The sequence below is a fragment of the Protomyctophum bolini genome (genome assembly GCF_963924005.1).
Source record: "Protomyctophum bolini genome assembly, chromosome: 2".
NCBI classification, from domain to species: Eukaryota; Metazoa; Chordata; class Actinopteri; order Myctophiformes; family Myctophidae; genus Protomyctophum; species Protomyctophum bolini.
In genome coordinates this window covers 24,316,533-24,344,069 of record NC_137863.1, presented here as the reverse complement: position 1 = coordinate 24,344,069, position 27,537 = coordinate 24,316,533, and the positions used below count along the sequence as shown (strand labels likewise).

The 27,537-nt window shown below is 40.4% G+C and overlaps 2 protein-coding genes across 7 annotated transcripts in view; both read right to left on the bottom strand.

Annotated features, from left to right (window-relative positions):
• Positions 1-156: 156 nt before the first annotated feature.
• Positions 157-12,590, bottom strand: atf1 (activating transcription factor 1). Of its 6 annotated transcripts, none has more exons than XM_080773656.1 (8): positions 12,425-12,590; positions 11,416-11,523; positions 10,152-10,280; positions 9,703-9,800; positions 6,716-6,843; positions 5,813-5,986; positions 5,371-5,521; positions 157-1,355 (listed from the first exon to the last, which is right to left on the bottom strand). In XM_080773656.1, exons 2-8 carry the CDS (start codon positions 11,512-11,514, stop codon positions 1,211-1,213), a joined length of 924 nt encoding a protein of 307 aa, XP_080629782.1. In that variant the 5' UTR covers positions 11,515-11,523; positions 12,425-12,590; the 3' UTR covers positions 157-1,210. The 6 variants fall into 6 exon arrangements, with proteins under 6 accessions (XP_080629782.1, XP_080629781.1, XP_080629780.1 ...); XM_080773655.1 differs by lacking the exon at positions 157-1,355 and adding an exon at positions 1,475-2,255; XM_080773654.1 differs by lacking the exon at positions 157-1,355 and adding an exon at positions 2,120-2,772.
• Positions 12,591-14,050: 1,460 nt separating this feature from the next.
• The window catches only part of dip2bb (disco-interacting protein 2 homolog Bb), a 55,435-nt gene continuing 41,948 nt past the window's right edge, over positions 14,051-27,537 (bottom strand). The window contains exons 25-38 of the mRNA XM_080793102.1: positions 26,771-26,851; positions 26,267-26,390; positions 25,914-26,035; positions 25,157-25,268; positions 24,462-24,571; positions 24,182-24,312; positions 23,681-23,849; positions 23,006-23,176; positions 21,832-21,893; positions 20,474-20,531; positions 20,299-20,373; positions 19,953-20,127; positions 19,612-19,735; positions 14,051-17,487 (exon numbers count right to left, since the gene is read on the bottom strand). Coding sequence (XP_080649228.1) covers positions 17,235-17,487; positions 19,612-19,735; positions 19,953-20,127; positions 20,299-20,373; positions 20,474-20,531; positions 21,832-21,893; positions 23,006-23,176; positions 23,681-23,849; positions 24,182-24,312; positions 24,462-24,571; positions 25,157-25,268; positions 25,914-26,035; positions 26,267-26,390; positions 26,771-26,851 — 1,767 coding nt within the window. The 3' untranslated portion in view covers positions 14,051-17,234. The remainder of the gene's footprint in view (positions 17,488-19,611; positions 19,736-19,952; positions 20,128-20,298; positions 20,374-20,473; positions 20,532-21,831; positions 21,894-23,005; positions 23,177-23,680; positions 23,850-24,181; positions 24,313-24,461; positions 24,572-25,156; positions 25,269-25,913; positions 26,036-26,266; positions 26,391-26,770; positions 26,852-27,537) is intronic.

Below are 27,537 nucleotides of genomic sequence, written 5' to 3'. Positions count from 1 at the left end.
TTTTAGGTTAATCATTATTTCCTCCATTAGTAATTCTAATTACCTTGTGACGTATGATTTTACCCCCAGGAAGACAAAACAGTCACTTTCTAGATGCATACACAATTTGGTGATGCGAGACCATTTTATCTGATTCATCTAAAGAAATGTATAAAATAGATTAAAAATATATTTATTTAGTTACAGAATCAGGAACATTTGTTACTTTGTTTGCTCTTCAGTCCCATGCCTTCCCAAAAGATGTACAAAATAAATATTACCTGGACATTGTGCTTTTTTCCCTGATTGTCTGAGTAACAGTCAAGTAACAGCCAAATTAGCGATACACAATGACATCAAATCGAATACCCTTTTTATCCCGTTGCACAAAATTAAGGAATGACAATTGTAACATTTCCTTATGGGGGAATAAGGGAGTTGGGAATTGCTGGTTCACATACGAAAAAGGAATCACTTCTTTGCAGTAATCTTACAATCAGACTGTCAGACGTCTGCAGATGCCGTTTAAAGAAGAAAAAAAGATTCCTACAGCCAACACAAAGTAAAGAAAACAGGCCAGTTCTAACAAGCAAAAACAATGACAATTATAAATTCAATATCAATAAAAACTCACAATTCAATCTTTCTGTGTACTCAAAATATACACAAATATAAACATAGGATAGCATTACCAAATCTACTAGCATGAAAAAACATTGGGTGAAAATACTTTTTTTTAAATGGGTTATGTTTCAATGACATATGTCTTTTTTTAATCAAATATCATTTACAAAAACAATCTCAGGAACATCTGAAATCAGGGTTCTCACAAAGTTTTAACAATGAATTTTCAAAACGCCCCTAGACAGACTCAAGCAATGGTGTCATGTGACAAAAAACAGATCTACAAACTAACAATGTATCACGTGTAGTGTGTTAGCTTGTAGATCTATCATTTGTCACGTGGGGTCCTGTACTATACAATAGGCCACACATATTTCACGTAATGCTAGATATGATTTTTATAAACAAAATCAGTAGCCAAAAACCATGTAAATTATATCCAAACATTTTCCAAAAACATTCAGTTCATTCCAAATCTTTTCCAGGCCTGGCCAGAATTTCATGTGGGAACCCTGTGAAATTAAATGTGTTCCCAGATAACCCTACAATGTCCAAATGGCAGAGCTGCGCTGTGGCCATAGCAAGTCTTCAGCTCTCCTCAACTAGCCTATTCTGTTTTAACACAGTAAAGGTCCTTTAATGTTTTGAGCTCTTCGATCAGGGACTTGTTCTGGTTTTCTAGAACACCCACACGGGTTTCCAGACATTTAATATATTCCTTTTTCTTCAGACGACATTCACGGGCTGCCTCTCTGGGAAAACACAAATCAAATCTGGGGATCAGTACACTGAAGGCCAGTCCACATGCAACTTGCAACCAGTTGCAAGAAATTGCAGCGGTCTGGACTGACCAGTTGCAGACCGGTGCCATTTGGGGATAATGGTTGCAAGTAGATGCAAGGAGTTGCAGTTGCAACTAGTTGTGTTGGGAATCATTTGTGAATTGGGCTTAATATACAGTGCATCAAACAAATATTAACAAATTGTTAACTGTAGATTAGAAGGGAGTGGCTCTCTGTTGAAGCATTGCAAAACTATTTTGAAAGACAAATTGTTGTCTTGTTGATTGCTGAATCTATTGACATAGGGATGTCCGATATTGACTTTTTTGCCAATATCAGATATCCCGATATAGTCCAACTCCTAATTTCCGATACCGTTTTCAACCTACTGTATATCAACTGATACCGATATACCGGTATGCAGCAGTTGTGGAATTAACACATGCCTAATTTTATTGTGATGCCCGCTGGATGCATTCATAAATGTAAGGTTTTTCAAATAAAAAAAAGATTCATCATAAATTCGGGAGAAGTTTTAATTGATTAAAACCGATTTAAAACGGATAAAGATATTTTCCAATATTACAATTTTATGCAAATATCGTCCGATAATATCGGGAGGCTGATAATATCGGACATCCCTAATTAGTAATTACATAACTGATGGCAGCAACTAGGAAAGACTTGCTGTTGTCATAACAAGTCTTCACCTCTCCTCAGCTAGGCTATTCTGTTTTAACACAGTAAAGGTCCTTTAATGTTTTGAGTTCTTCAATCAGGGTCTTGTTCTGGTTTTCTAGAACAGCCACACGGTTTTCCAGACATTTAACATAATCCTTTTTCTTCAGACGACATTCACGGGCTGCCACTCTGGGAAAACAAAAATAAAATCTGGGGATCAGTACACTGAAGGCCAGTCCACAGACTCCACACACAACTAGCAACCAGTTGCAGACCGGTGCTATTTGGGAATAATGGTTGCAAGAAGATGCAAGGAGTTGCAGTTAGTTGCGTTGCGAATCATTGGTGTGGATTGGGCTTATTATACAGTGCATCAAACAAATACTAACATATTGTTAACTGCAGATTAGAAGGCAGTGGCTCTCTGTTAAAGCTTTGCAAAACTATTTGGAAAGACGAATTGTTGTCTTGTTGAGTGCTGAATCTATTAACATAACTGATGGCAGCACCTAGGAAAGAATTGCTGTGGCCATAGCAAGTCTTCACCTCTCCTCAACTAGGCTATCCTGTTTTAACACTGTAAAGGTCCTTTAATGTGTTGAGTTCTTCGATCAGGGTCTTGTTCTGGTTTTCTAGAACAGCCACACGGTTTTCCAGACATTTAATATAAATCTTTTTCTTCCGACGACATTCATGGGCTGCCTCTCTGGGAAAACAAAGATCACATTTGCGAATAAGTACACTGATATACAGTGGATCCTGCATCAAACAAATGTGAACTAATTGTTAACTGTAGATTAGAAGGGAGTCTGTTTAACTATTGCAAAACTATTTAGAAAATCAAATTATTGAGTGATGAATCATAATTGAAAAATAGGGCCCTAGTTGAAAACAAAAAGTACTTCTTATGCATCAGAATACAAACCTGGTATTGTATACAGTAATTATATTTGTTACTATGCTGTCAGAGGATCAAGGTGGAATTTATTGTTACATCTTGTGTACAGGTTCAAGAGTAAAATGGCTTCAATTTAGTGACTCAACAATAATCAATAACTCATGTACGTGTAGTCAATTAATTTGACTTTATAAAATGTTAACTATCCCCAAATTATACTGATGCCTAAAAAACGCATTTGAAGTCATATTCCACCAAAGTGGATTTAGATTTTAGATGTGTTAAACACCTGTCTTATGTAACTAACTTTATGGTGTATTGAGATTTTACAAAAACTGAAAATGTTGGACACAAAACTCATAATACTATTACTACAGTATAATAGTATTACACAACAAGCAGCCCTTCTCTGTGGTACTAATGGCTCTGCCCAAAGTGTAACTTCCATCTTCTCTCCATACATACGTACAAAGTAAAAGTCGTACGATTTGTCACACACACGTTACAGCAGTGAAATTTGTTCTCCGCATTTGACCCATCTCTTGGAGCGGTGTGCCTCAGCCAAGGAGCAGTGAGCTGCAGCCGTGCCGCACTCAGGAATCATTTGATTAGTTCATTTGACCCCCAATCCAACCCATTGATCCCGAGTGCCAAGCAGGGAGGCATTGGCATTTACAGTGTTTCAGGGCGGACACTCAAAGCACAAGGCTGCACAGCACATCTAGTCTTACTCATCAGCTGCATTACAGCTTCTGAGCCCCATTTTACAGGTCATATAATATTACTAAACCCATGCGGTAATACAGAATTTGGCCTCGCTCTGCGCTCTTTCGTATTATGGAAGCCGTGTTGAACGCACACACATATGGCATACCACGTTCCTGAATATTTTAGCATTGGGGGAGTGTCCATATGTTAATTTTATTCGCTTTGCGCATTCTGCTATTAAGCCCCTTGACCTAAAAACACTCGGAGCATAACGATTCCACCTGGGTCTGACCACCTCTTAAATGCAAAAAGCACCGTTTGATTTTACACTTGAGCGGCTCTGTGGCTGCTCTGCAGTGTTGCCATGTCTGTTTATTATAAGCGACTTTGGGCAAATATTGGTAGTTGTGGTTGCTTTTCTTGTTTCTAAAGTGCTTATTTGGGCTTTTCTCCTAATGTTGTTTAAACCAGTGATAATCACACAGCGACATTCCCATGTCAAGGACCCCCAGATGAATGCATTTGCCCAACTAAGGACGGCTAATCCAAAAATATTTTGGGCCATGACAGATTTGTGTTTTTAAATGTTTCAATCAAATGTTTCAAAAATATTACACAATTGTCAATTTTTTCAAATATTCCTTTTGAAAATAGCATAACAATGTGCAAGAAAATATTTAAAAAGAAGGAAGAACTTTATATTTGTGGACAAAATATGTTGGTAATGTTAATGTGGTGTCATTAAAATTAATCTTGATATGGCAGACTCACTATCTAGAAAATAAAAACATGGCACTTTTCTTTCATACGCTGTATCACACCCGACTCAATTCTTCTTTAATAAAATGCTATAACATCGGGGCGCAGCATTACGCATGGTGCACGTAGTAGGTGCCGGTGGCATTTCAACTCATTCCTTCATCGTGACTTGAATGAAATAAAATAAACTACAGCTGTTTTTCCATAGAAACAAATAAGAGCGTGTGTGCAACAGTGCATATGCACGGATGTCGGATTGCCGTCTTGTCTTTCATAAAAGAGTTGAGATTTAGGATGTCCATAATTCTCACATTTCTCAACCGGTTTTTTTAAATGTAAAAATCTTCATAATCCTTAGGAATCTTGCTTTCATTCGCTGTATGGTACATGGTTCTATTATTATCGAATTAAACAATATCAAACGAACTTGTATGTTCGGGGGTTAGACGATTCTGGGAACATTACTCATGGTTTGCAAGCCTATGCTGCGTATCTACTTGCAGTTCCATTCCGATCTGAAAGGTAGGTGCCATTTCAAAGGCTTATTTATTAATTTATGAATCAAATGAACTAGAATAAAGATTTTTACAGCTGTTTTTCATGCTTAGAACAGAAACAAATTAAGTGATGTGCGTAAATCTCCCTCCCTTGTATAGCCTATGGCTGCGCCGCTGTAATGACTTTCCAATTAACACTGCAAGTTACTTAACAAAATAGAGACATAGGCCTACAAGCTATGCACATCATGGCTGTGACAGCTTGTGGATCTGTTCTTTTGAGGCATAAAGGTGACAGCATGCAGTGCAATAGGAATAATTAACCCAAATGTGACAAAGTCATGTCATGTCTATCTCTTACCCATGTTGTCCCCTTCGTATATGATACAGTGAAGCTGACATTCATTAGTTTACCATTTGTACTGTCATCTACTTTTCATACCTGTTTTTTGCCAGCCTGATTTCCCTCTTCATTGTAGGGTCATCACTCTTTCCCTGAGAGATTCCAACAGGGGAGGTCATGACTACAGTCTGAGGCATGGAGCTGGCGGTGGTCGTGCGTATCTGGTATGTTTGCATCTCTCCTCCTGCACCTAAGAGCAATGACAGTCTGGGCATGAGTGTGCAGGGAACTATAGAAGGGAACGTTTGAAAGCCAGTATGAAATGGAGGACATTTGTCAACTGTATATGCACCCAGAGGATCAAAAGGGCTTCAAGTCAAGTAAGTCAAAGTCAATCAGTATGAGTTTGAATGTGTGACAAGTTCAACGCACCAAAAATGACATTCGTAGCTCTGATGCCAGAGGTACAGAATGTGTGTGTGTGTGTGTGTGTGTGTGTGTGTGTGTGTGTGTGTGTGTTCAGTGTCCCCTGATGCCTCACCTTGAACAACGACCTGGTTACTAGGCACAAGGATCTGTTGTCCATCAGACGTCTGGGCATACTGCAGGATGGTAGTGCCTTGCTGGGCAGCAGAGTTTGTCATGGCGAGAGCCTGAAGACCCTGGATGGCCTCAGGATTGGCCACCTGGATGGTCCCATTGGGGGCTATGGTAACTAGAACAGACACACAGAATGTGGAACGTCATGAAAACGATCTAGCTCAGAAAGAGTTACCAGGAAACCTGCAGGTTCAAAATCTAATCACTGGTGAACACAACAACATATCAATTGTCTAATAACATTTTTTAATGCAGTTTAATCACATTCGCTACATACTGTGATACATCACAACACAGAGGTTATATAGGATACAGCGGGTGTGTGTACACTAACAGTGGGCGATATGGTGATAAATATCGTCTCCACGATACAATGTCTCCACGATATACCTTTTCAGAGATATTGTATTGTGATAAAGTGAATGCACATTCTATGATTTGCAGTTCTATACCTTAATTTATACTTCTGTAGAGAATAGCAAAAAACAAAGCTTAAATCTAGTAGTAATATATTGTTGGAAAAAGGTGAAACTGAAACGTTGCCCAAATACAGAGATGCCTGATGTCGCAGACTGACATCATAGACTGGCATTTTACAGCCAACCCCTTTCGGTGCCACCAGAGCCATAGTTAGGACATTGAGGGGGCAGAAAACAGCCCGGTCATGTGGTTCATGCAACTCGTTTGTCACTGTAAAGCCTATAGACTCCAATGCATTCAGTGAACCTCCGGTTCAGGCCTTTGTCACTATTCGCCAATAGTCTATGTAGAAGCCATTGGACTGGCCCCATGAAGTGAACAGAGTTATTGAGAATCACAGAGTGTGAAAAGGAGAGGCTCTTACTATACTGGCCGCTGCTGGTCTGGTAGATTTGCGTGGTGTTGGACATGGCGACACCTGTCACTGTGGAGACATCATTGCCTTCACTGTTTGACGTAACTTCCTCCCCCGAGAGCTCATTAAGGATCTTCCTGCAAGATAAATAGTAAAAAAAAAGGAGATTAGATATCTTGCTTGCTTTTGTGTGTGTGTGTGTGTGTGTGTGTGTGTGTGTGTGTGTAAAGATCAACAGCTATGAATCTGTAATCAATTTTGACTACATCAATGCAGACCCCTGGATTGATCCAAATATACCGTGAATTGGACGATCGTACGGTTATAAAATTATTAAACGGTTCACTGAAGCTTTGCAGATAATTCTACTCAATTATTAACTAGCCTGCTGAGGAGTTACTGATCTAACCCTTTACAGAATAATTAGGACCGCCTCGTATTCAGCTCGTCTCGCACTGATTTACACAGAAAATATAGGCAACGAGGAAACTAAAGATTATTGTTCCATCCAAAACTCCGCAATGTGTAACAAGTTACATTACAACTCAGCCCATTACGTGTACTATCAATCACAGAATGGCATAATTTACTTAAGAGGACAGCATCATATGAAAGAGTATCCTTCTCTATGAAAGGCAGACTAGTTCAGTTTCACCTGAAGTGGGATAGATTCCTTCTCTATGATAGCCTGCTCACATGCTTTCATCGTGGATAACACACTAACACAGGCTCCCTCCCTTTTTCTTCCCTTGTGTTGGTTTTTTTCTGTTTCTTTTTGTTGCCCCACTTTGCTTATACCGAGTTGCTACATAGAACTGATATTTTTCAAGTTGCCAAAGAATTCCATAGTCTCGCATTCTCTCAAAATTTGGCTCTCAATACGAAGGCATTTCGGTTGGCACCCTGGCTCTGTGCGCGCACCACTGGTCGCTAACCATGCTTTTTTACCGTCCCTCTCTGACTCATTATTTAAAGTGTGGCATAGAAATGGTATTCACTCCTTCAAAGATCTTTATATTGATGGGTTATTTCCGACCTTTGAACAAATACGACGCAAATTCAATTTACCCCAATCACATTTCTTTAGATTTCTACAGATACGACATTTTTTAACACAACACACTGATTCATTTCCAAACATACCTCCCAACTCATCAATGGAATCTATATTTCTACCTGACCCATTGCTCAAAGGAGGTGTTTCTATTATTTATAACTCTCTCTCATGTTTAGATAATAATGCCTCCTTGGGATATTTAAAAACTGCTTGGGAAAACGACTTAGGAATATCTATCACTGACGAGCAATGGTCTACATCTCAAAAGTTTGTGCACTCTTCTTCAGTATGTGCCAGGCACGGTCTTATACAGTTTAAAATATTACACAGATTACATTTGTCAAAGGAAAAACTCAACAGAATGTATCCAAATGTGAATCCAGCCTGCGACAGATGTGGCCAGTCGCCGGCCACTCTAGCTCATATGTTCTGCATTGCACAAAACTAAGATCATATTGGCAAAGTATATTTAAATCACTGTCAGACATTGTTGAAAGACCTTTTGACCCGGATCCACTGACAGCAATTATGGGAGTCACAGGGCCCGGGGTCAAACTGTCTACTTTCCAATATAACATGGTAAAATATGTGACTCTACTGGCTCGCAGACTGATACTGTTGAATTGGAAACAAGCACAAGTTCCAACTCACACTTCACTTATGAAGGATGTTATGCATTACTTACAATTGGAAAAGATTAAGTTTGAATTGAGAGGGAGTGAAGATAGGTTCTACCAGACATGGCAACCCTTCATTGAATATTTTAATAGGTGCACGCTAACCCCTCCTACACAATAGATAGCACAATAGAAAATTGGAAAGAAAGAAAAGGAACTGAAAGAAAAGGAACTGAGTGTTTTTTCTTTCTTTTATTTTTTATTATTTAAAAAAGAATGTCTAACTTACTTAATTCACAACATGTTGGAAGTTTGAGAGCAAGAGTGTTTGTCTGTTCACACTTGTCATTGTTTAACTGTTTTTTGTTTTTTCATGTTTATCACACTTATGTCTTTTTTATTATACTGTATGTGGAACATTTACATTGCCTGTTATTTTTTTCATTTTTTATTTAACTGAATTACTTATTATCATTGTCTAAATCTGAAACTGTCATACAAAAATGCCTAATAAAAACAGTATTAAAAAAAAAAGAACTGATATTTTTCTTTTGTCTTGTCTTGTTGTTATTGTCGATTTGGGTTGTTGGTGAAGAAAGAAAAATCCAATAAAAATACTAATCACAAAAAACAACATTATAATTGATGATGACATTTTCTATGGAAAGGGATGGGATTTTTACTTCTGAAAACATATAACTATATGGAACGGCAACGCATCCTTCTAGTTTGAGAGTCGGACTTGTACTTGAGGTCACGTTATAATGCACTGTGACTGCAGCCTTGCTACTCTACCGGACTCTAATCACGCAAAGCTGATTAGTCTCAGCCATGCACGCTTCAGTCAAAGTAGTTGCATGCACCCAACAATGTTTGTAAACAAGAAACCTGTCCATCAGTCAACGCCCCATTCACGCAACACAACAGTGCCTTGTGGCCGAATTTATAGTAAGTATGACTGCGTGTCATTTTGCCAAAAAGAACAGCTCTACAAGCAAACAACCTTGCAGGCCTTTGTTATCTTGTAGAGACAACTTTTCTATACAATTGATACCTTTTGCAGAATTGGCTTATTTGAACTTGAATCATAACCCATGTACCAGATATATCTTTTTGTTATTTCATTTTATAAGGGAGAGATGTGCACCCCTAATACACTTTGTATATTATACAACTATGTTGTATACGTTAATTTGTTATTACAATACAATTATTATTACTGATGTGATGTCTGAAGAATCCCAACAAATATAGATTTTACTGTTATGCATCTTTACAAGAAGATTCAATTTTTTTCTTATTCACTGATTTACAGGGTTTACCTGTAGGAGGGTCGTCTGGCCAGTATTTCTCGTGTCTTTTGGGCTGCCGACCCACTGTCTGTGGAGTCCTGTGAATCGTCACTGTCTGAACCTTGGCTCTACATAAAAGACAAATTGACAATGTAAATATTAATATTACACAGTAAAATCCTCAGTGTTCATTTATCCATTTGTAAATGGCATTTGGTGTGGTCCAACCAAAAAAGGTGTTTGAGTGGCACAATTACATACAGTCAATGCAAAGATGCGAACGAGGCGAACAGGGTGACACGAAAGAAGCGTTAGCTTTCGCCCCACCAACGCTGACCAGCATGACCAAAGTGGAGCAATTCAAGCTACTAGAATGATATTTTATCTTACGGTGGGAACACATTTACACTAGTTATTTTACTGTTTAAGGCTCAGCTGTTGGATCAACTCATGTATGTTCGAGTAGAGGTTTGTCTCACCTGTATGGCACTCTGCACCTGCGGGGACTGGATGACTGAGGACTGGGCAGACTGGATCACCCCTGCCTGAAGTTGAAATTGACCTCCTGGAAGCTGCACCACTGTTACAGGAGAACCGCCCAGTGACATCTACAAATATACAGACACAATTTGAAATTCTGTTTTTTTTTTTACTTAGCTACTCAAAGGGTATTACTAGGGTATTATAAGTAGTGTTGTGAGGTGAAACATGCATCAAGCCAGGTTGTATAAGGAAATGGGATATCATGAAATGTATAGTAAAAGGAGTTAGCATGAAGTTTAATGCATGGGTGGAAATATTGGGGTGTGTGTGTGTGTGTGTGTCGTGTGTGAATTAAGACCACCTGCACTTGATGTGAATGTTTATTCATATTACTCCCAGGAACAGTTGCAGAGAACATTTACAGTTTCGACAAGAACCATATCATGTACAGTTTAGACTAGACCCTTTGTGTTAAATCACTTGACACAAGTGGTGCCCATGCGATAAGCAAGCGCAACCCAGCACGCTGTTCACACAGGATGCTACAAAGACAGTACACTTTTAGCCCTGAAGCCTGTCATGTTGTCAGCCGAGATGCCATGGTAGAGTTTGGATACTGCCTCTTTAGCATCATCAATTAAGGTGAGAGTGGTAAACATATTAACATAAGCCCTTGCCTTTCGTTTCTAACTTTATTCACAAAGACTATGATGAGCTAGGAACAAAGAGGGTGCCACGGTACCATGCCTCAAGCTAAATTCAGGCTGAGTTGGTGCATCTCAGGGGCAGGACCGGTACATTATGAAGATGTATTGACATTGAATCGTTGTAATGGTATATGCCTGCACCCTGTTAATAAAAAGGCTTTGTCTGAGCTTGCACCAGTACCTTCCTTCTTCATTTTCACTCTGCTCTGATAAGCTTTTCCATAAAACCACTTTGTTTTAAATCTTGTTTTAATCACTGAGCTTCACCCCACCTCCCCTCGGCTGCAAATCACCATCACATTTTAAAAGATTTTCTTGGCGCAGTATGATGAGAAATAATACAGTAACAGAAATAATAGAATGATGGGGTTTTGGTATGTGACAATATTATTTTTATTGAACTGTTTAAATTATCGTTTGCCTTGCAAAATGCTGACAGCAAATGTCTCAGAAAAACATAAATACTGGTAATAGCGTGTGAAGATTTTACACACATCTTGCTTTCACCGATTCTGAAATGTATGAATGTATGAATACACGTTTTGTCTTATACCTGCTGGGCTATCTGTGTGATGTGAGAGGCTGTTAGGGTGGTGGGGATGGTGAAGGCCTGTGCCTCAGTGCCATTGTTGCCCTGCTGCATTTCTTCCATCGTCACTCACTAGGGACAAATAAATCAGTGGTAATATGTCGCAATAACCCCCACTTTAGGACAGATACAAACTAGCAGGGGCGCCTGACTGCATGAATGTTACTTTGTTTCCGTTTGTTTGTGGACACACACAAACACACACAGTACACACACACACACACAAGCTATGGGACTGATACATAAACACACATCATGTTACTAGGCTTAGATCAAACAGCAGGCAAAGAACATTTAGCTTATGTTTAATCTTTTGTTTTATTAAAATAATCTGGTTAAAAGTCACTAAATAAGTTACTTCCTCTTTAGTTCAACTGGGTCCCTTGTCAGAGCCATCTACAGCAAAGACATTAATAGCGCCCTGGCTTAGATTCTAGACACAACAATTGCCACCAGACTGATAGTGGTAGTAATTCAAAAAGCACTGTACAGGTTGTCAAAGATTTGTTCATCACTGGGCTTTCTGTACTCCCAAATTGTATTTTATTTCTATTAAGAATAATGAACCGAGTTAACGGCGTAGCTTCTAGTTTGAACACTAAGCTAACGCCTGTTGTCTGCTGCTAGGTTAACTCAACGTCCTCATAACAGTAACAGGTAGCTAAACCTAACAACACCCATTTCAAAACACAAAAGTTTCTCGCCATCTGGCAAGGCGACGTCGGATAAAGTATACTGGCTCGCAGGATGGATGAGCTTTTGTCTCAAATTGTGTGTAACAGTGTCACTGGCACACGCAAGTACCCGCGTCAATAGACGTCAGCGCTACACGGAGCCATTAGCAGCTAACTACACCCTTGCCTTCGTAAAACGACGAGCCAGTTCGTTCGACGGAGAGCGGCAGCCTCCGCGCCGCCATTATAGCGTCACACACAACACAACGGTCACACATTAACTTTACAGAGATATTTACCTTTAAACGCCTCGCGGTCGCTCGTGCTCACAGCCTGGACGCAGTGCGTCTATGAAAGTGTGTGTGTGGACGTGTAGAAAACGAAATCGGATGGTTAGCAAATAGCAACAAGCTAATCGCTAAAAACACAGAAACGGCAGCCATAAAAAATAGCTGAGCAGGTTTTTTTCTCTCTTTTTTTTTTTCGAAAAGGAAAAGGGCGGTGCCGAGCAAGAAGAAAGGATGACGTAATTCTTTCCTTTGGGTGTTTGTGATTGGCTGGAAGGATGTTCAGTGAAACCTGATAGGCACAGGAAATAGCCGATCTAGAAGTTCATTGGGTTTTGCAATCTGACGCGCTGAGAGCTTGCAGATCGGTTATTTTAAGAGACTAGTAGTAAAGGGTACATGCACTAATGAAACATTAGGCACAGAACATTGGCAGAGAGGGTGATCACACACCGCATAAGTGAGAGAAAGGCTTTTTATTTTTAAATAAAATATATTTTTAATGTAGTAATTTAAAATTAAGCCCCCTCACATCTGTATGCAAATCACACCTGGCACATAATTAATTCTACATTAATTCAAACTGAACTAGAACCATATTCCAATCCACACCACCCCTGGGATTGCAGTGCATGGTGTCGAGTCAGTCAGATACACGGTTGTCCAGAACCACCACAAAAGGCTATTTGATTACTTAAACCAGCTGGGTGCCCAAAAGGTCGTGATCTTGATCTACCAGTAGATCACAAAGGCTGTGCAGGTAAATCTCATGATATGCCCCCCTAAAGAATATTTAATTTATTTTTTAAATATATAAAAATAAAAACGTATTTTTGGCATCTACTTGATTTAAGGTGACTTGATTGATTGATTGATTGACATCAAAAGGGCCTCAGCTCAAACCCACAATGCAATATTTTGTTTTTAAATAAAAAAAAACCCCTACCTATTCCATTTCTCCACCTCTATTTCCCATTCCAAGTGCATTGTAACACCAGCTCCGCTATTCCAAAGCCCCCTCACTGGCCTCAGCTACATATTTAAACTATTTTCAGCAATGGTATAATATTTTTTTCCGGTGGGTAGATCATGGGTGGGTAGAGCTGGTCATTTTGAAAGTAGCTCTCAAGTCAAAAACATGTGCCCCCCATCCCTGACTTAACCAGTCCACTTTTCACAGTCAGTTTGCACTCTTCAGACACATGCAGGCAGACAGACATATAGAGATCTCCATATATGGAGACAAAAGGGACACAGACAGATGGTTAAAACGGGTGCTATGAGAATGGGTATTGCATACTAGGTTCCCAACTTGCATCGTTCCCACGTAGGCCAGTGGCTGACGCTGACGGTCACAGGTCTAATTATCCTAAATAATCATTACAATGTTCTGATGTGAAAGGAAATATTTCAAAAGAAGAAAAAAAATCAAGGTTGATATGGTCAATCAAAATCTGTTGATATGGCACACTGACACTAGCAAGAAAAAAACCTATAAACATGGCACTCCGTGTAGGACAAGGGACTGAACAAGTTGCGGTTCTTTTATTCCAAGAATGAAACATTCTAATCCCCCAAACAAACAACGAATAATGTTGCATCATTCCTTAGTTTTATCAAGATAACATAAGGAGTCTGTTTTGAACAAAAACGTTTTATTTTCATTTTACATTACTGCAGCATATAGTATAAAACAGTAAATACAACATATAAAAAAACAGAAAATTAGGGGAGGGTTAACCATCTTATTTATTATTATTATTATTATTATTATCACTAAAATACCTCCCAAGCACCAGTAGATCATCTCTGTTGACAAACCAGTAGGGGTATTCACCAAAGAATGTAGCTATATACAACAACCATGACATGAGCATATACACAAAACATTGATTGAGAACAGTTCAAAAGAGATGAGTACTGTGACTGTCACAAGTGTCACATGTACTCCACTGGTAAAATATGAGTCAATCTTCATTCAATCTTTTGTTCAGTTATTATAAAATGTATAAGCACAATATATTTTTGGGCTGTGCAAGCACTAAGATTAAACTGCACTGTCAATGATTGCATAGTGTGGAAGAAATGTTTAGGAGAGACCAAGTGGAAACCATAGGAAGCCCTTATTGACCTCCCAGTAGAAGTAAACTGTTTTGTCAATGTGATTTTCTTAAATTTGCAATATCTGCCGTAACAGCAAATTAATTCCTTGACAAATATGTTCAGTTCCAGGAGTATAATATTCACAGATTGCACCAAGGGACCATCCAGTCCTTCCCTGTGTTATGAGAGTATTTTCCCTGAATATATATTTTTATTCAAAACAAAAAAAACGAGAAAGAAAGAAAAACGTTGCTTGTGCCTAAAGCTGGTTTCTTCATGTGCTTGGCATCTGAGTCATGCAAACATTCAGCTGTGAACTTTGGATGTAAACTCGGGATATGATGGTACAAAAAAAATCCTATGGATATTATAACTAGGTAAAATCAAGTGCCATTTTGTTCTCTAAACATTTAATAAAAGCAATTGTGTAAGGTCAGTTAAATCATTACTCAACATCTCTGGACATCATCCTCAGTCTCAACGTAAACCTAGAGCATGGTTCTAATTCAAAGATAACATTCTTGTTTTATTAATATAGAATGTTTCTCTTCAGATCAAACATATTAATGATATTGTGTAATGTGTAATAGCCTGACTGTTACACTGGGACTAGCCTCGTAGACCGCAGGCGTTTTGTTTACACTGGGACAAATACAATTAATACCTCTCATTCATGAGGAGACAGACCAAAAACTAACAATCAAACCAACCAATGTATTTACATGTTATCAGTAATGATTCATCATGGGCAAATAACCCACTAAAATAAACCTCTAAAAATATTGAAAGGAGCACAAAGAAAGCATAACATTTAACGTAGCATATAAAACAAATTGACACGGTATATGAAGAACCAACCCCCCGTTACGTACTTTATGCAAGAGAGAGAATTAGGTCACCTTGAATGACTCATTCATAGCCATCCTGCAGTAAACCACTAGTATTAAATGTCATATGTGGCTCAGATTTGCAATTGCATTTACAAAGGCAAATAATTCCAGTGATTCAATCTAGAAAACAATTCAGAAAGAACTCTCCCCGTAGTGTTAAAAGTAATGCAGTACAAAATTGCACAAAGACAGACAGCACGAAGGAACTATGGACAGAAATTGGAACGTTTCTGAAGTCGCAAACCAAATCCAAGAGTGTGCGACTATATGCAATGCAACCTACAATGTCAGAAATGGAATGGACCATAGTTGTAAGCCAATACTTTAATTACCCTCAACATAACCCGACAGAGTGAAAAAGGAAAGAAAAGAAAAGTCACATTGTCACATTGCTTTTAGCAATTTAAATCCTTTCCCCATGACCTACAGGAAAATAATTATAATGGAACTAATTGTATGGCCCTCCTGGTAATATCTTGTGAGCTCTTCAAGCAGGATTCACTCATAAATAATCTATATTCCTGAACCATTAGGTATAATGCCTCATTATTAGATAATAAAATAGACCATTTTTAGAGAAAGTGCAATATCATAAGTACATTTATTTTGGCTAATGGTACTTCAAAACTAATTGATACCTTGCTGTTAAAATCTTATTTACAATGCTCTTTCTGTTACCACTATCAGCTCACATCTAGGTTAATTATCCAGAAATCATCGCTTGAGTGTTTATACATTTATACAGTTTAAAAATATCTACAGTGAAAACAGCATATTTAAAATACAAAGAGGCCTTTAGGTACAGTACAGAATATGGCCTCTATTATCATCCTGTTCCCTTTCCACCGCTATTCACAACATCAAGAGGGAGTGGATGAACAGTCACAAGGATAATTAAAGACAGGAATGTGTGACTAAAGTGTTTTAAGGCAGGGAAGACATTAGAATAGTAAATTTGTGAATGTCTATTTGGCTTTGATAACTTGGGAGGGGGTATAAACTTTCTGATCACTGTGTGCATAGACAGTACAAGCGGTTTGGTATGACTGGGTTGTTTTTGTCACCCACTCACTTTCATCACTCCTAAATGAGAAAGCACTTTGGATTATCACACATATTTGTGACTGAATAGTGCGGTATATAACTTGTGCATTTACATTGCCTCTATGAAATTGTAATGATGGAATGAAAAGTGTATTGTGACATATGGGGTGATGAGTAATTCCAGAGTACTATGTGGACGTTCATGAAGACCAGTATTCATTTCCACAGGCATTTTATTTCTGTCACTTGGTCCACATCTCTGGGTCTTGGGAAGATCATGCACGTTAAAATCTGTGTTACTTTAACTCAGTAAAATGAACACTTTTAATGTGTGGCATAGTGGTTTGAAAGCAAAAGCTCTTTGATACTTAAGGAAATGGGGCAGTCCTGTGGGAATGAATAGCGAGACAGAGAATGTAAAAGAGAGTGAGATAAAGTGACAGAGAAGGAGAAATAAATAAAAAAGAAAGAGAAAAAGAGGAGTGCAACCAGGACTTAACTTTTTTTGTTTTTTCTCAAACAGTTCTTCACATGTTTGGGCTGGTTGGCGTTGTCCAGTTTGGATAAAATCATACAACCAGCACAACACAGTGAACGTCTCCAAATATGACAAGCTCAGTCCCAGACATATGGAGGCCCATACAAGCTGGTGTCACTTGGCGGTCAGGTGTTGATGTTTCACATGACCCATGCTGTGACCTTGCCCTGTTTGGGAAGCCAGCTGTAAATACCATGCAGCTGACATTTCAGTACCTAGGTGACGGCCAACTGACGACCAGAGCTGTTCACATGTTGTAAGCCACGTAGATGGGATCCAGCTGGTCGGCAAGGAAAGAGTCACGAAGGTGCATGCGTTGCTTTTCGCCTCTGGAGTTGATGGGTATAACACCAGGGTCCACGATGACGACCACGCCCACGATGAGGTGGTGCTCTTCCAGAACCACATTGGTGACCAGCGGCACCAGGTCCAGTGCGTCCTGCTCGGAACCACACAGCTCGGACACCACCACCAGCAGGTTGGTCCAGGTGAACACCGCACTTTAAAAAGGGAAGAAAGATTGTCAGGCATTTTCTGATTTTATTTAGCTTTAATTCTGCTTTTATGCAGAGCGACAGAGGCAGGAAGCCAAGGACAGGTCTCCAGGCGGAATCGAACCAGGGATGTTGCAATTGTGTGGCCCTTAGCCATCACCTGGTGCACCTCATAATGTGTTAAATGCCAATGACAATACAATTCTATAGAAATCCAATGGCTAAATTACACTCCGCATACAGTCCGAATTGTGCTAAAAGACAGGTACTCCAGTCCGAATTGTGCTAAAAGACAGGTACTCCAGTACCAGGGTACATGCGAAGACCTGGTTACCACACTGCTCCGGGCAGTGCAACCCCCACGTCTCCGCCTCCCAGTTCTTCTTCCCCTTTATCCATACGGCTGTCTCCCTTTCCTTTATACCTGATGTAAACAAGTCTTTGTGCTTTTTCTGGTTTTATCCTCGTAGCAGTTTTAGTATTGACCTATTTACAAATGTCAATCAAGCTTGTTTGTTAAATGTAGACTATAATCATACGGGGTTCCATGGCAGACCCCCCTTGCAATGCACCCTTTGCATAGACTTATCTGTGATGTTAGGTCAAGAGGTTTTGTTTCCATATTGTATGATTATTTATTAGAATCTAGTTATGGGACCTTGGCTGTCGATACTGTATGGAGGAATGACATACCAAATCTAGATCCAGATTGGAGCTGGGATACAGTGTGGTCTAATGTTGCCCTATCTTCTAGGAATCCTGATCATCAGCAAATTCATCTAAATTTTGTTCATCGGACATACTTAACTCCCCGCAGATTGTGTGCTATGCGGATTTTAAATAACCATAACTGCACTTTCTGCACTCCGAACACCATAGGTACATTCTTTCATATGGTGTGGGAGTGTCCGGATGTCCTCACATTTTGGAATCTGGTTGCTGCTAAACTTTCGATTATTCTACAAATTAACATTACACCCTCCCCATCTCTATTCTTATTAAACGATGTATCCCAATTGCCTTTAAATAATACCCGTATTCGTGTCTTCTTTGCTGGCGTAACGGCCGCAAAGAAGATGGTTGCTTCGCACTGGAAACCACCTCACACATTGACGTTCGCCAATGGGCTTTGACCTTTTTAGATATCATCTATATGGAATTGTCAACAGCAAGATTGCACGGAGCGAAAGAAGTAAACATTGATATTTGGTCTGATATTGCAGATATGGTTAAGGACATGATTTAGTCATTGTTATTTATTTATTTTTCCCTATTGCACAGTGGTAGGAGTCCTGACATTTGATGTCATCTTTGGTCCCGGGGGGAGGGGTGGGTGGGATTGTCTGTTTGTTTTTGTGTTCCTTTCTTTTGCTGTTATGTGTTTTAATATGTTTTGTTTTCTTATTTTATTTCATTCATGATGTTAACATGTTTTATTGTGATTTTTTGTCTTTAATAAAAAACAATTGATAACAAAAAAAATGTAGACTATAATTGTACAATCCTGTGCGGTAGGCTATATTAATGTCTGTAGTTATGAATGCCTGTAGTTATATGTACATAGCCTACTTTATCCACGGGATTTAGGATTTTAGCCAAAGCGATAACTCAAGCATAATAACAATATGATTTGAAAATGTAGCTCTCTCTTCAACAAATGGGATACAGCGGCAGGCTTTTTACAATTGCGGTCCTTTTCATAATTCTGTGTTATATTATGTACATTCCATACCAAAACTGTGTCGTGTGCGCACAAGTGTGTGTGTGTGTGTGTGTGTGTGTGTGTGTGTGTGTGTGTGTGTGTGTGTGATTCTGATCTGTCATCTCTGCGTGTGTTGACACTACACACACGCAGAAGAACTGGGAGGAGGGGGCGTGAGGGGTGCGCTGCCCGGAGCAGTGTGGTAACCAGGTCTTTGCAGGGTACATACAGTACATATTCTACATAAATAAAAACATAATGGCAATTTATTTAGAGATCAATGCTATACAAACAGTGTAATTAGGGGGACATACCGACAATTCAGGCCTTTTTCATGGCATTCAGAGAAGAGAAGATATACGGTGTAACAGTCAGTAAGAGCATTGTGTATGGACTAAAAAGCACAGGTATGAGTTGGTCATTCTAACCTCTCAGCGATGCTGCGGTGGGAACGGGATACTGAAATCTCAATGTCAATGGGGTGGTAGCGCAGCCCTCTCAGTTCCAGGGTCTCATCCAGTGAACCCACCACGAAGAGGGCATCATGGCGATCTGAACACAAAATGTTGATAACCTTTCTTTCTAACACATCTTTCCAAAGTCCGCTGACACAGGCTCACACTGTCTGGCACAACTTGTGGGTTTTCTGTGGGGAGGTGGCCATGTGAATATGGTCATGACAATAAGCAACAAATGTTCTCAATTTTACCTTGCCCTTTGGCTGCTTTTTAGGTTTTTACTTATGGCTGAACCTAAGGTATTTATTTACCTCCGCTGGCGTCCAGCAGCTCGGTCCTCTTCACGAAACCCAGGTACCCAGTCCTGCACCACAAGGTTTGCGGATCTCCAAAGCTGAGCTTGGTGTTGAAGTGGTCAGCTTGGAGACTCTCCTCTCCATAGATTGTGTAGTAGCCACTGGCACAGTGAGGGCTGTTGATCCAGATCTGACAGAGACGCACACACCAACAATCAGGTGACTATTGCTTATGGTTGCTGTATGGTCATGTCTGTCATCTGTTACCCTGACTGTAACAAGTCCCTGTATTGTCTTGGTGATGTGTTTTATGGCAACAGTATGTGTTGTTGTTTTTTTGTTGTTATTATTATCGTCTCACCTCTCCTAGATGGGAATCTCCTAGAGGGCCTCTGGTCTCTGGATTCACAATGATTACCCTGACACCAGGCAATATCTTATTAAGAGAGAGAAAATAACAGCATTCAGCAAGAATGAAGGTAAACATAAAGGGATTTGACTTAACTAGAAAACTGGGTGAACATAGAACACCTCACCTTGCCAGACTCCATGAGAGAAAGGCTTTGGGGAGCTCCTCTTTCTACTAGCCTCACCCTGAAAAAAACACACACACACACACACACACACACACACACACACACACACACGCACACACACAGACACACACACACACACACACACACACACACACACACACACACACACACACACACACACACACACACACACACACACACACACGCCATATTTGCGATAGTTGGAGATATTAATCATTGCTATAGAGTGTTTGTTCAGTAACAGGGATCTCCAGCTCTTTCATAAACAGAAAATACATTTTCAGGTAGGTGACAAAATCTCAGCCAATCAGGAGAGAGTAGCTATTTATGAGCTTCATTTTTATAGTGTTCCAGTTCCAATTTTGTCTGCTCATTTATTTGTGTCATCACTTACAATTCCACTTGTTTAATCTGTATCCTGACAATAAAATAAAAATAGGTACCGGTATCCCAGTTCAGTTTCAGTTTCTGAAAATGCATTTTGTGTTTAATAAAAAGCTGAAGAGACATGGAGACTCCTGAACAAACACTACATGTCAATGAGTACTATGACAATATAGAGCTTTGTTTTTTACACTTATTTAAACCAAAGAAAATCACACTACCTCATTAAAATACATTGAGAAAGTCTCTTTTTCAAGTGGGAACTGGCCAAGAGGCAGAAATAAAATTACACATATTTAATTGCTACGTCATAAATTACATTACAAAACAGGCAATAGTATATCCACGATACACCTCGAAGTGATACAGGTCAAATATTTTCAATCCCGGGTGGTAAATTAATGTTATGGTTAATGTTTGCATTGGAGAGCATGACACCTCCAGAGTCTCTTGTCTCTCAGTACGTTGGTTAGTTCCAATAGTTATTAGATGGGGAAGATGTTATCTTTTCTCAAGGACACGATTTCACCAACATATTGTCGCTGTCGGGCAGAAACCTTAGATGTCCATATTTCACCTTTTTATTTTCTACGTAAATGAACACCCTACTTCTTTGTACAACAGTGTTGCACAAAAGTAGCGGAAATAACGTGTCAAGAACATGTGCTTGTAGCCATTTTTGTTATTTGTTATTTCCAAACAATGTTGAAAGTAAAAGTGGTTAAGTGTGTCTGTTTAACGACTGCGACAATATTCTAATACCATATTATGACTTGTTATTGTTAAAATCATAACCTTGCTGCACAGTAGCCTCAACAGAACGCAATGCTCTCTCCTATGAGCACACAAGATAAAGGCAGACACTACACTATAACACAGGCTTCTGTTATGTTTGCAACCTTTAGCACAGCAAAAAACGAGTATACAGTAATTTTCCACATCACAGTTCCTACCTGTCATGGCGGAGGGACGTCATGTCTACATACACCGTAGAGGGATCAGGCCCAGTGGTACCCTGTAAAACACACATTCGCACGCACGCACACACGCACGCACACACACACACACACACACACACACACACACACACACACACACACACACACACACACACACACACACACACACACACACACACACACACACACACACACACACACACACACACACACACACACACACACACACACACACACACACACACACACACACACACACACACACACACACACACGTGGCTTCAGTACACAGTAAAAAAAAAAAACATCTTATTTATTGGTTTGTGTTAATAGTGACGATTGTAGTGTAGTGCAGGTGTTCCCAAACCTTTTTGGACCAGGTACCCCTTTTGGGGTAGATATTTTTCCAGGTACCCCCTCATCCTCGCAACACGGATAACAATATATTTACAACCACAAGCAGTGTTTCCTGGAGGAAAAAGCTTTGGCATGGTGCTGGGCACAGGCCGCAATTTTGATTAATGAATTAATTTGATTCATTAATTAATAAGATTAATACATTAAGATTAATTTGTATTATTGCTCTTGTATTGCTATTGGAGACACTGGGGGGACACTGGGGGACACTGGGCAGGCACTGAGGAGGCACTGGGGAGACACTGGGGAGGCACTCAGGGGCACACTGGGGAGGCACTGGGAAGGCACTCGGGGGGCACACTGGGGAGGCATTGGGGAGGCACTCAGGGGGACACTGGGGAGGCACTCAGGGGGACACAGTCTAAATGTATACGTCTAAATGTATACGTTTAAATGTAGACGTCTAAATGTATACGTTTAAATGTAGACGTCTAAATGTAGACGTCTAAATGTATAGTAGACGTCTAAATGTGTACGTCTAAATGTGTACGTCTAAATGTAGACGTCTAAATGTGTACGTCTTCTCTTATGGGGGTCCCTGGCATATCTTTTCAAATGGGGGTCCACGGGCTAAGTAGTGTCAATTTGGGGGTCCTTGACATGAAAAAGTTTGGGAACCACTGCTTTAAACACTTTAGCACTTTATGAACATGAACAAAATAGATGGGTCCCCCCTGGAACTCCCTCAGGTACCCCTGGGGGTCCCCGGACCCCACTTTGGGAACCACTGGTGTAGTGTGTACCACTGTACCTGCATGCAGATGGCCATGTTGACCCGGGATCCGAATGTAGTGCTGACAGCTCTGGGGGACAGGCCCAGGTCCTTAAACAGCTTGGAGAAGGAATGTGTGAGGGACAGGCGTGGCCTCTCCTCTGCGATCACAACACAGCTTCTCACACACGACAGGTTCAGACCCCGTGCCTAGAACGCAAGCACGCATGCACGCACGCACACGCACACGCACACGCACACACACACACACACACACACACACACACACACACACACACACACACACACACACACACACACACACACACACACATATATTGATATCGCTTTTATCTTTTGGCTGTTTGTATTGCAATTATTTTGAGTAGCCAAGCCCGAGGGGGTGATTATTTTATCTCATCTTAATTCTCTTGTTATACACACTATTAAGGATAAGCTTGAATTACAATAATTTTCTGTTGCCATGTTTTATATGTATGTGACACTAAACACCCTTGAACCAAGACTGAGAGAATCATCCATGATTGTTGTGATAATTGAGGGATTGTGTGCGTGCGTGCGTGTGTCTGTGTGCGCGTGTGTGCGTGCGTGCATGTGTGCGTGCATGCGTGCGTACGTGCATGCATGCGCACGTGTGTCTGTACATGTGTGCGTGTGTGTGTGTGTGTGTGTGTGTGTGTGTGAGATCCTCACCTTGAGTGCGTCTGTCTGAGATCCCAGGCCTTTAGTGCAGAGCTCCATGACAGAGTATGAGCAGAAGGTGTCTCTGATGCGGTACTGGCTGAGCGTGCTCAGCCACAGTGACAGGCAGCTCTCCAGCTCCAAGGGAGGAACCAGGATGGACTGATGGCCTGAGTACACGCTGGAAGACAACACACACACCAGCAACAAGAGAAAAGCTAAAGTAAATGTATGTGAGATAAGGCAAATCGACGAAAAGATTTTAATGGATTTTTTTATAATCAAATAATCTGATTAACTACTTAAGCCCTACTTTATACTTTGTTGTACAATGGTGTCAGGTTTGGTGTTGCGCAATGTACAATGGTGTCAGGTTTGGTGTTGCGCAATGTACAATGGTGTCAGGTTTGGTGTTGCACAATGTACAATGGTGTCAGGTTTGGTGTTGCACAGCAAAAATAGCAGATATACAATCTCAGTCAAAACGCATAGCATTACAGTATAAGCAAGTACCTTGCAAGACACCACAACACAAAGCCCAGGCCACAGTAAGGGTCCAGGCAGATGGCTATTTGGCGAGAGGAGTACAGTTCACACTGCAGCTTTATTGAGCGACAGATAGCACTGACCGCCACATGAGACATCTAACAAACAGAGCAGAACACGTTAGAAACTTAATACAATTACATTTTTTACCAAAGATGAACATTACTTTAAGTACTGGGTAGTGGGCATACATGTAAGAGGCTGCACAACATGATTTCAAACAGGGTAATATGTTACTGTGTCTTACTTTGACTCCAGTCAGCATGCCTGTGGTGGACACACTGAAGTCCAGGTAGGCTATCATCTCCGCTGTAGGTGGCTTGTAGATCTGGGCCGGCCGGCGGCGAGGGAGGTCGTCTGGAAACATACACAATATCAACAAGTGAATTACAATTATCTGAATGATATTCAAAGCAGGGCTTCATTGAGCAGCTGACATTATCTTAGATAAACTCAACTAAATATGAACAATGTAACAAGTCAACAAAATATATAAAAAAAGATGTCCTTTAATGTAAACAACTGTATGACCACTGCGAGAAGGAATAAACACATTAAATGATCAAACCTTAGGTAGCAGTTTTTTCATGACATACAGTTCATGTGAGCATCAGTGTTTGTCTACACAGTAAAGGTCGTTTCAGACGGGGAGCGAGAGATGCAGACGTTGTCGCCTGGACCAGCGACAGGTCTGCTCACGTGAAAATAAAGCTCAGCACAATCCAGGTATAGTCGCCCACGGGCGTGCGCACAAAACGAGCACACCAATTTCACAGGACTGCACCCGTGAATACCGTATACGCTTGCCCCTCAACTTCTCTGTGTGTCCAAAATAAACGTACACCTCTCATTGAAAATTAATTACTAGGCGCGTCAGTTGCTCCCCGTCTGAAAAGGCCTTAAGTGAGTATACATTGAGTCTATCATTTGTTGGTACTTCACCTGTGTCTATGATCGTTGGCCATGTTTTAATGTTCACAGATGCAGCAGCCTCTTTAGAGCGTAGAATTCTCATGAGGGTTTGAGTGGTGAGAATACACGCTGCTTTACTGACCTAGGAACAACATATCATAATTAATATAATAGTGTTTGTTTATGAGAAAAGTATTGTTACTAACTACAGTTATGATTATTATTGCACTCGAATGTGTGTGTGTGTGTGTGTGTGTGTGTGTGTGTGTGTGTGTGTGTGTGTGCGCAGCGGATTCGAATGAAAATCCTCTGATATCCTTATCAACCAGTAGGTTACTTATCAAGACGATGCAATCGAGCCAGTAGGCTCTACTGGAGCCTACTGGTTTCGGTTAGGAAACGCAGAGACGTCTGCATGGAAAATAGAACTATCGGAGCGTCAGGCGCCGGTGTGGGATAGGTTAATTGAAAATAACGGAGGCGGCTGTTTTGACGCGCGGCGTTCGCAGACGGTGTGTGTGGGGCTTTAACCGGCCACATTCAGTTCCACAATGTTTTCGCCTCGGCGGCAGTAATTTCAATTCCGTGTTTCTTAATCGCAGCCGTCTTGATAAGTAACCTACTGGTTGATATCGGTTTATAACATTTGAAGCGGGTGGTGTGTGTGTGTGTGTGTGTGTGTGTGTGTGTGTGTGTGTGTGTGTGTGTGTGTGTGCGTGTGTGTGTGTGTGTGTGTGTGTACACATGCATGACTGCACACGTCAGAAATAAATACACCCACACTTACATCAATGATCATGCGAACAGTGGGCAGTGTGGCTGCCAGGTTCTGAGGATGTGGAGGTCTGACTGTTACAGGAACACAACCAGCATAGAGACAGCCATAGAAAGAGGCTATCAGATCAATGCCTGAAAGAGAGACAGACAAAGAGAGATGGAGAGAGAGAGAGAGAGAGAGAGAGAGAGAGAGAGAGGATGAAAATAGAGAAAGAAAGGTGGGCCAGAAGGATGAGAATAGATACATTCTTAAATAAATAAAAATATATAATAAATAATTTGTAAGAGGAACAAAAATAAAGAAGTGAACTACTACTACTAATAAAGCTCAGTATTTGTCAGTGTGGCTCAGTCAGAACCTACCAGGAGGATAAAGCAGGACAACATTTTCTCCTGTGTTGATGCTGCTTTTTTCATTGAGGGCTGCTGCAATCTTCTCCGCTCGTTTGTGAAGCTGCAGGCAGGTGGCAGTGCACACCGCCACCCCCTGAAGGACGGTGGGAGATGGTGCAGAGAGACAACAGTCAAACGTTTTACGCTTACAGTAATGAATGTAGACCGCTGTGTGACAGTGTGAGTGGCGCTGACAAGAAAGTATGCCAGTCATGTGCGTGAGCCGTGTACAGTATGTGAGAGCAAATACAGTACGTCAGTATGTCAGCTGCAGCACTGCTGCACAGCATTCAAGTAGATATATTGGCCATTACTTTGCATTGGTTAGGCTCTACAATCCACTATTGTCTAATACTGTATGTCCAGACTATGTCTTACCTACACTGTATGTGCTGTATTGCGTGAGATGAAGATAGAAAGACAAATTCTGACACTTTGAGTGTGTGTATGCAGAGTAAAAGATCTGAGTCGTACCTTGGCATTGAGCAGCACATACAGAACATGGTCTGGGTCCGACTGTGCCCTCCATTGCAGAGCCTCGCTCAAATACTGATGCTGATGGAAACAAATAATTCCACATCACTCCTTTACATTTGTGTTGATTTATTTTAATTGGATGCATTAATAAAATAGAGAAATCACATAAAGCATGTTTATTTTGTCGATGGAAGGAAGCTAATTTAAAGGTAGGCTGTGATTTTCTTTGGTTAAAGTAAGTGTTAAGTAGCTCTTTATTCTGAGAGTAGGCCTACTCATTGCTACAGCTTGTTCAGTAACAGAAGTCTGCAGGTCTCCCCAGCTCTTTATTGAACAGAAAATGCATTTCCATGCCTGGATATGATGACACAAAGAAATGAGCAGACTGGAAGACTATAGAAATGAAGCAGATAAATGGGTACTCTCTCCTGATTGACTGAAATTTTGCAACCCACCTGTTGGAGCTGGAGAGATGGGGGGGGGGGTCTCCTGTTACTGAACAATCACTCTATCTATAGCAATGATTACTATCAGAAAATAGTGCTTTATCCTTTTAACCAAGAAATATCACTTGCCCTACCTTTAATCTCTTAATAAAACTATCTGAGGAATTAAAGAGGATGTTAATGCTTAAGTGCTTAAGTAAAGATTGTAGCGTGCATAACTGCATATTATATTCAGACTGCTTCCTGGCATGAGTTCACGTAATGTGATTATCACTGGCAAATGTACAGACGTCGAGGATGTGTATACTATGCAGACAG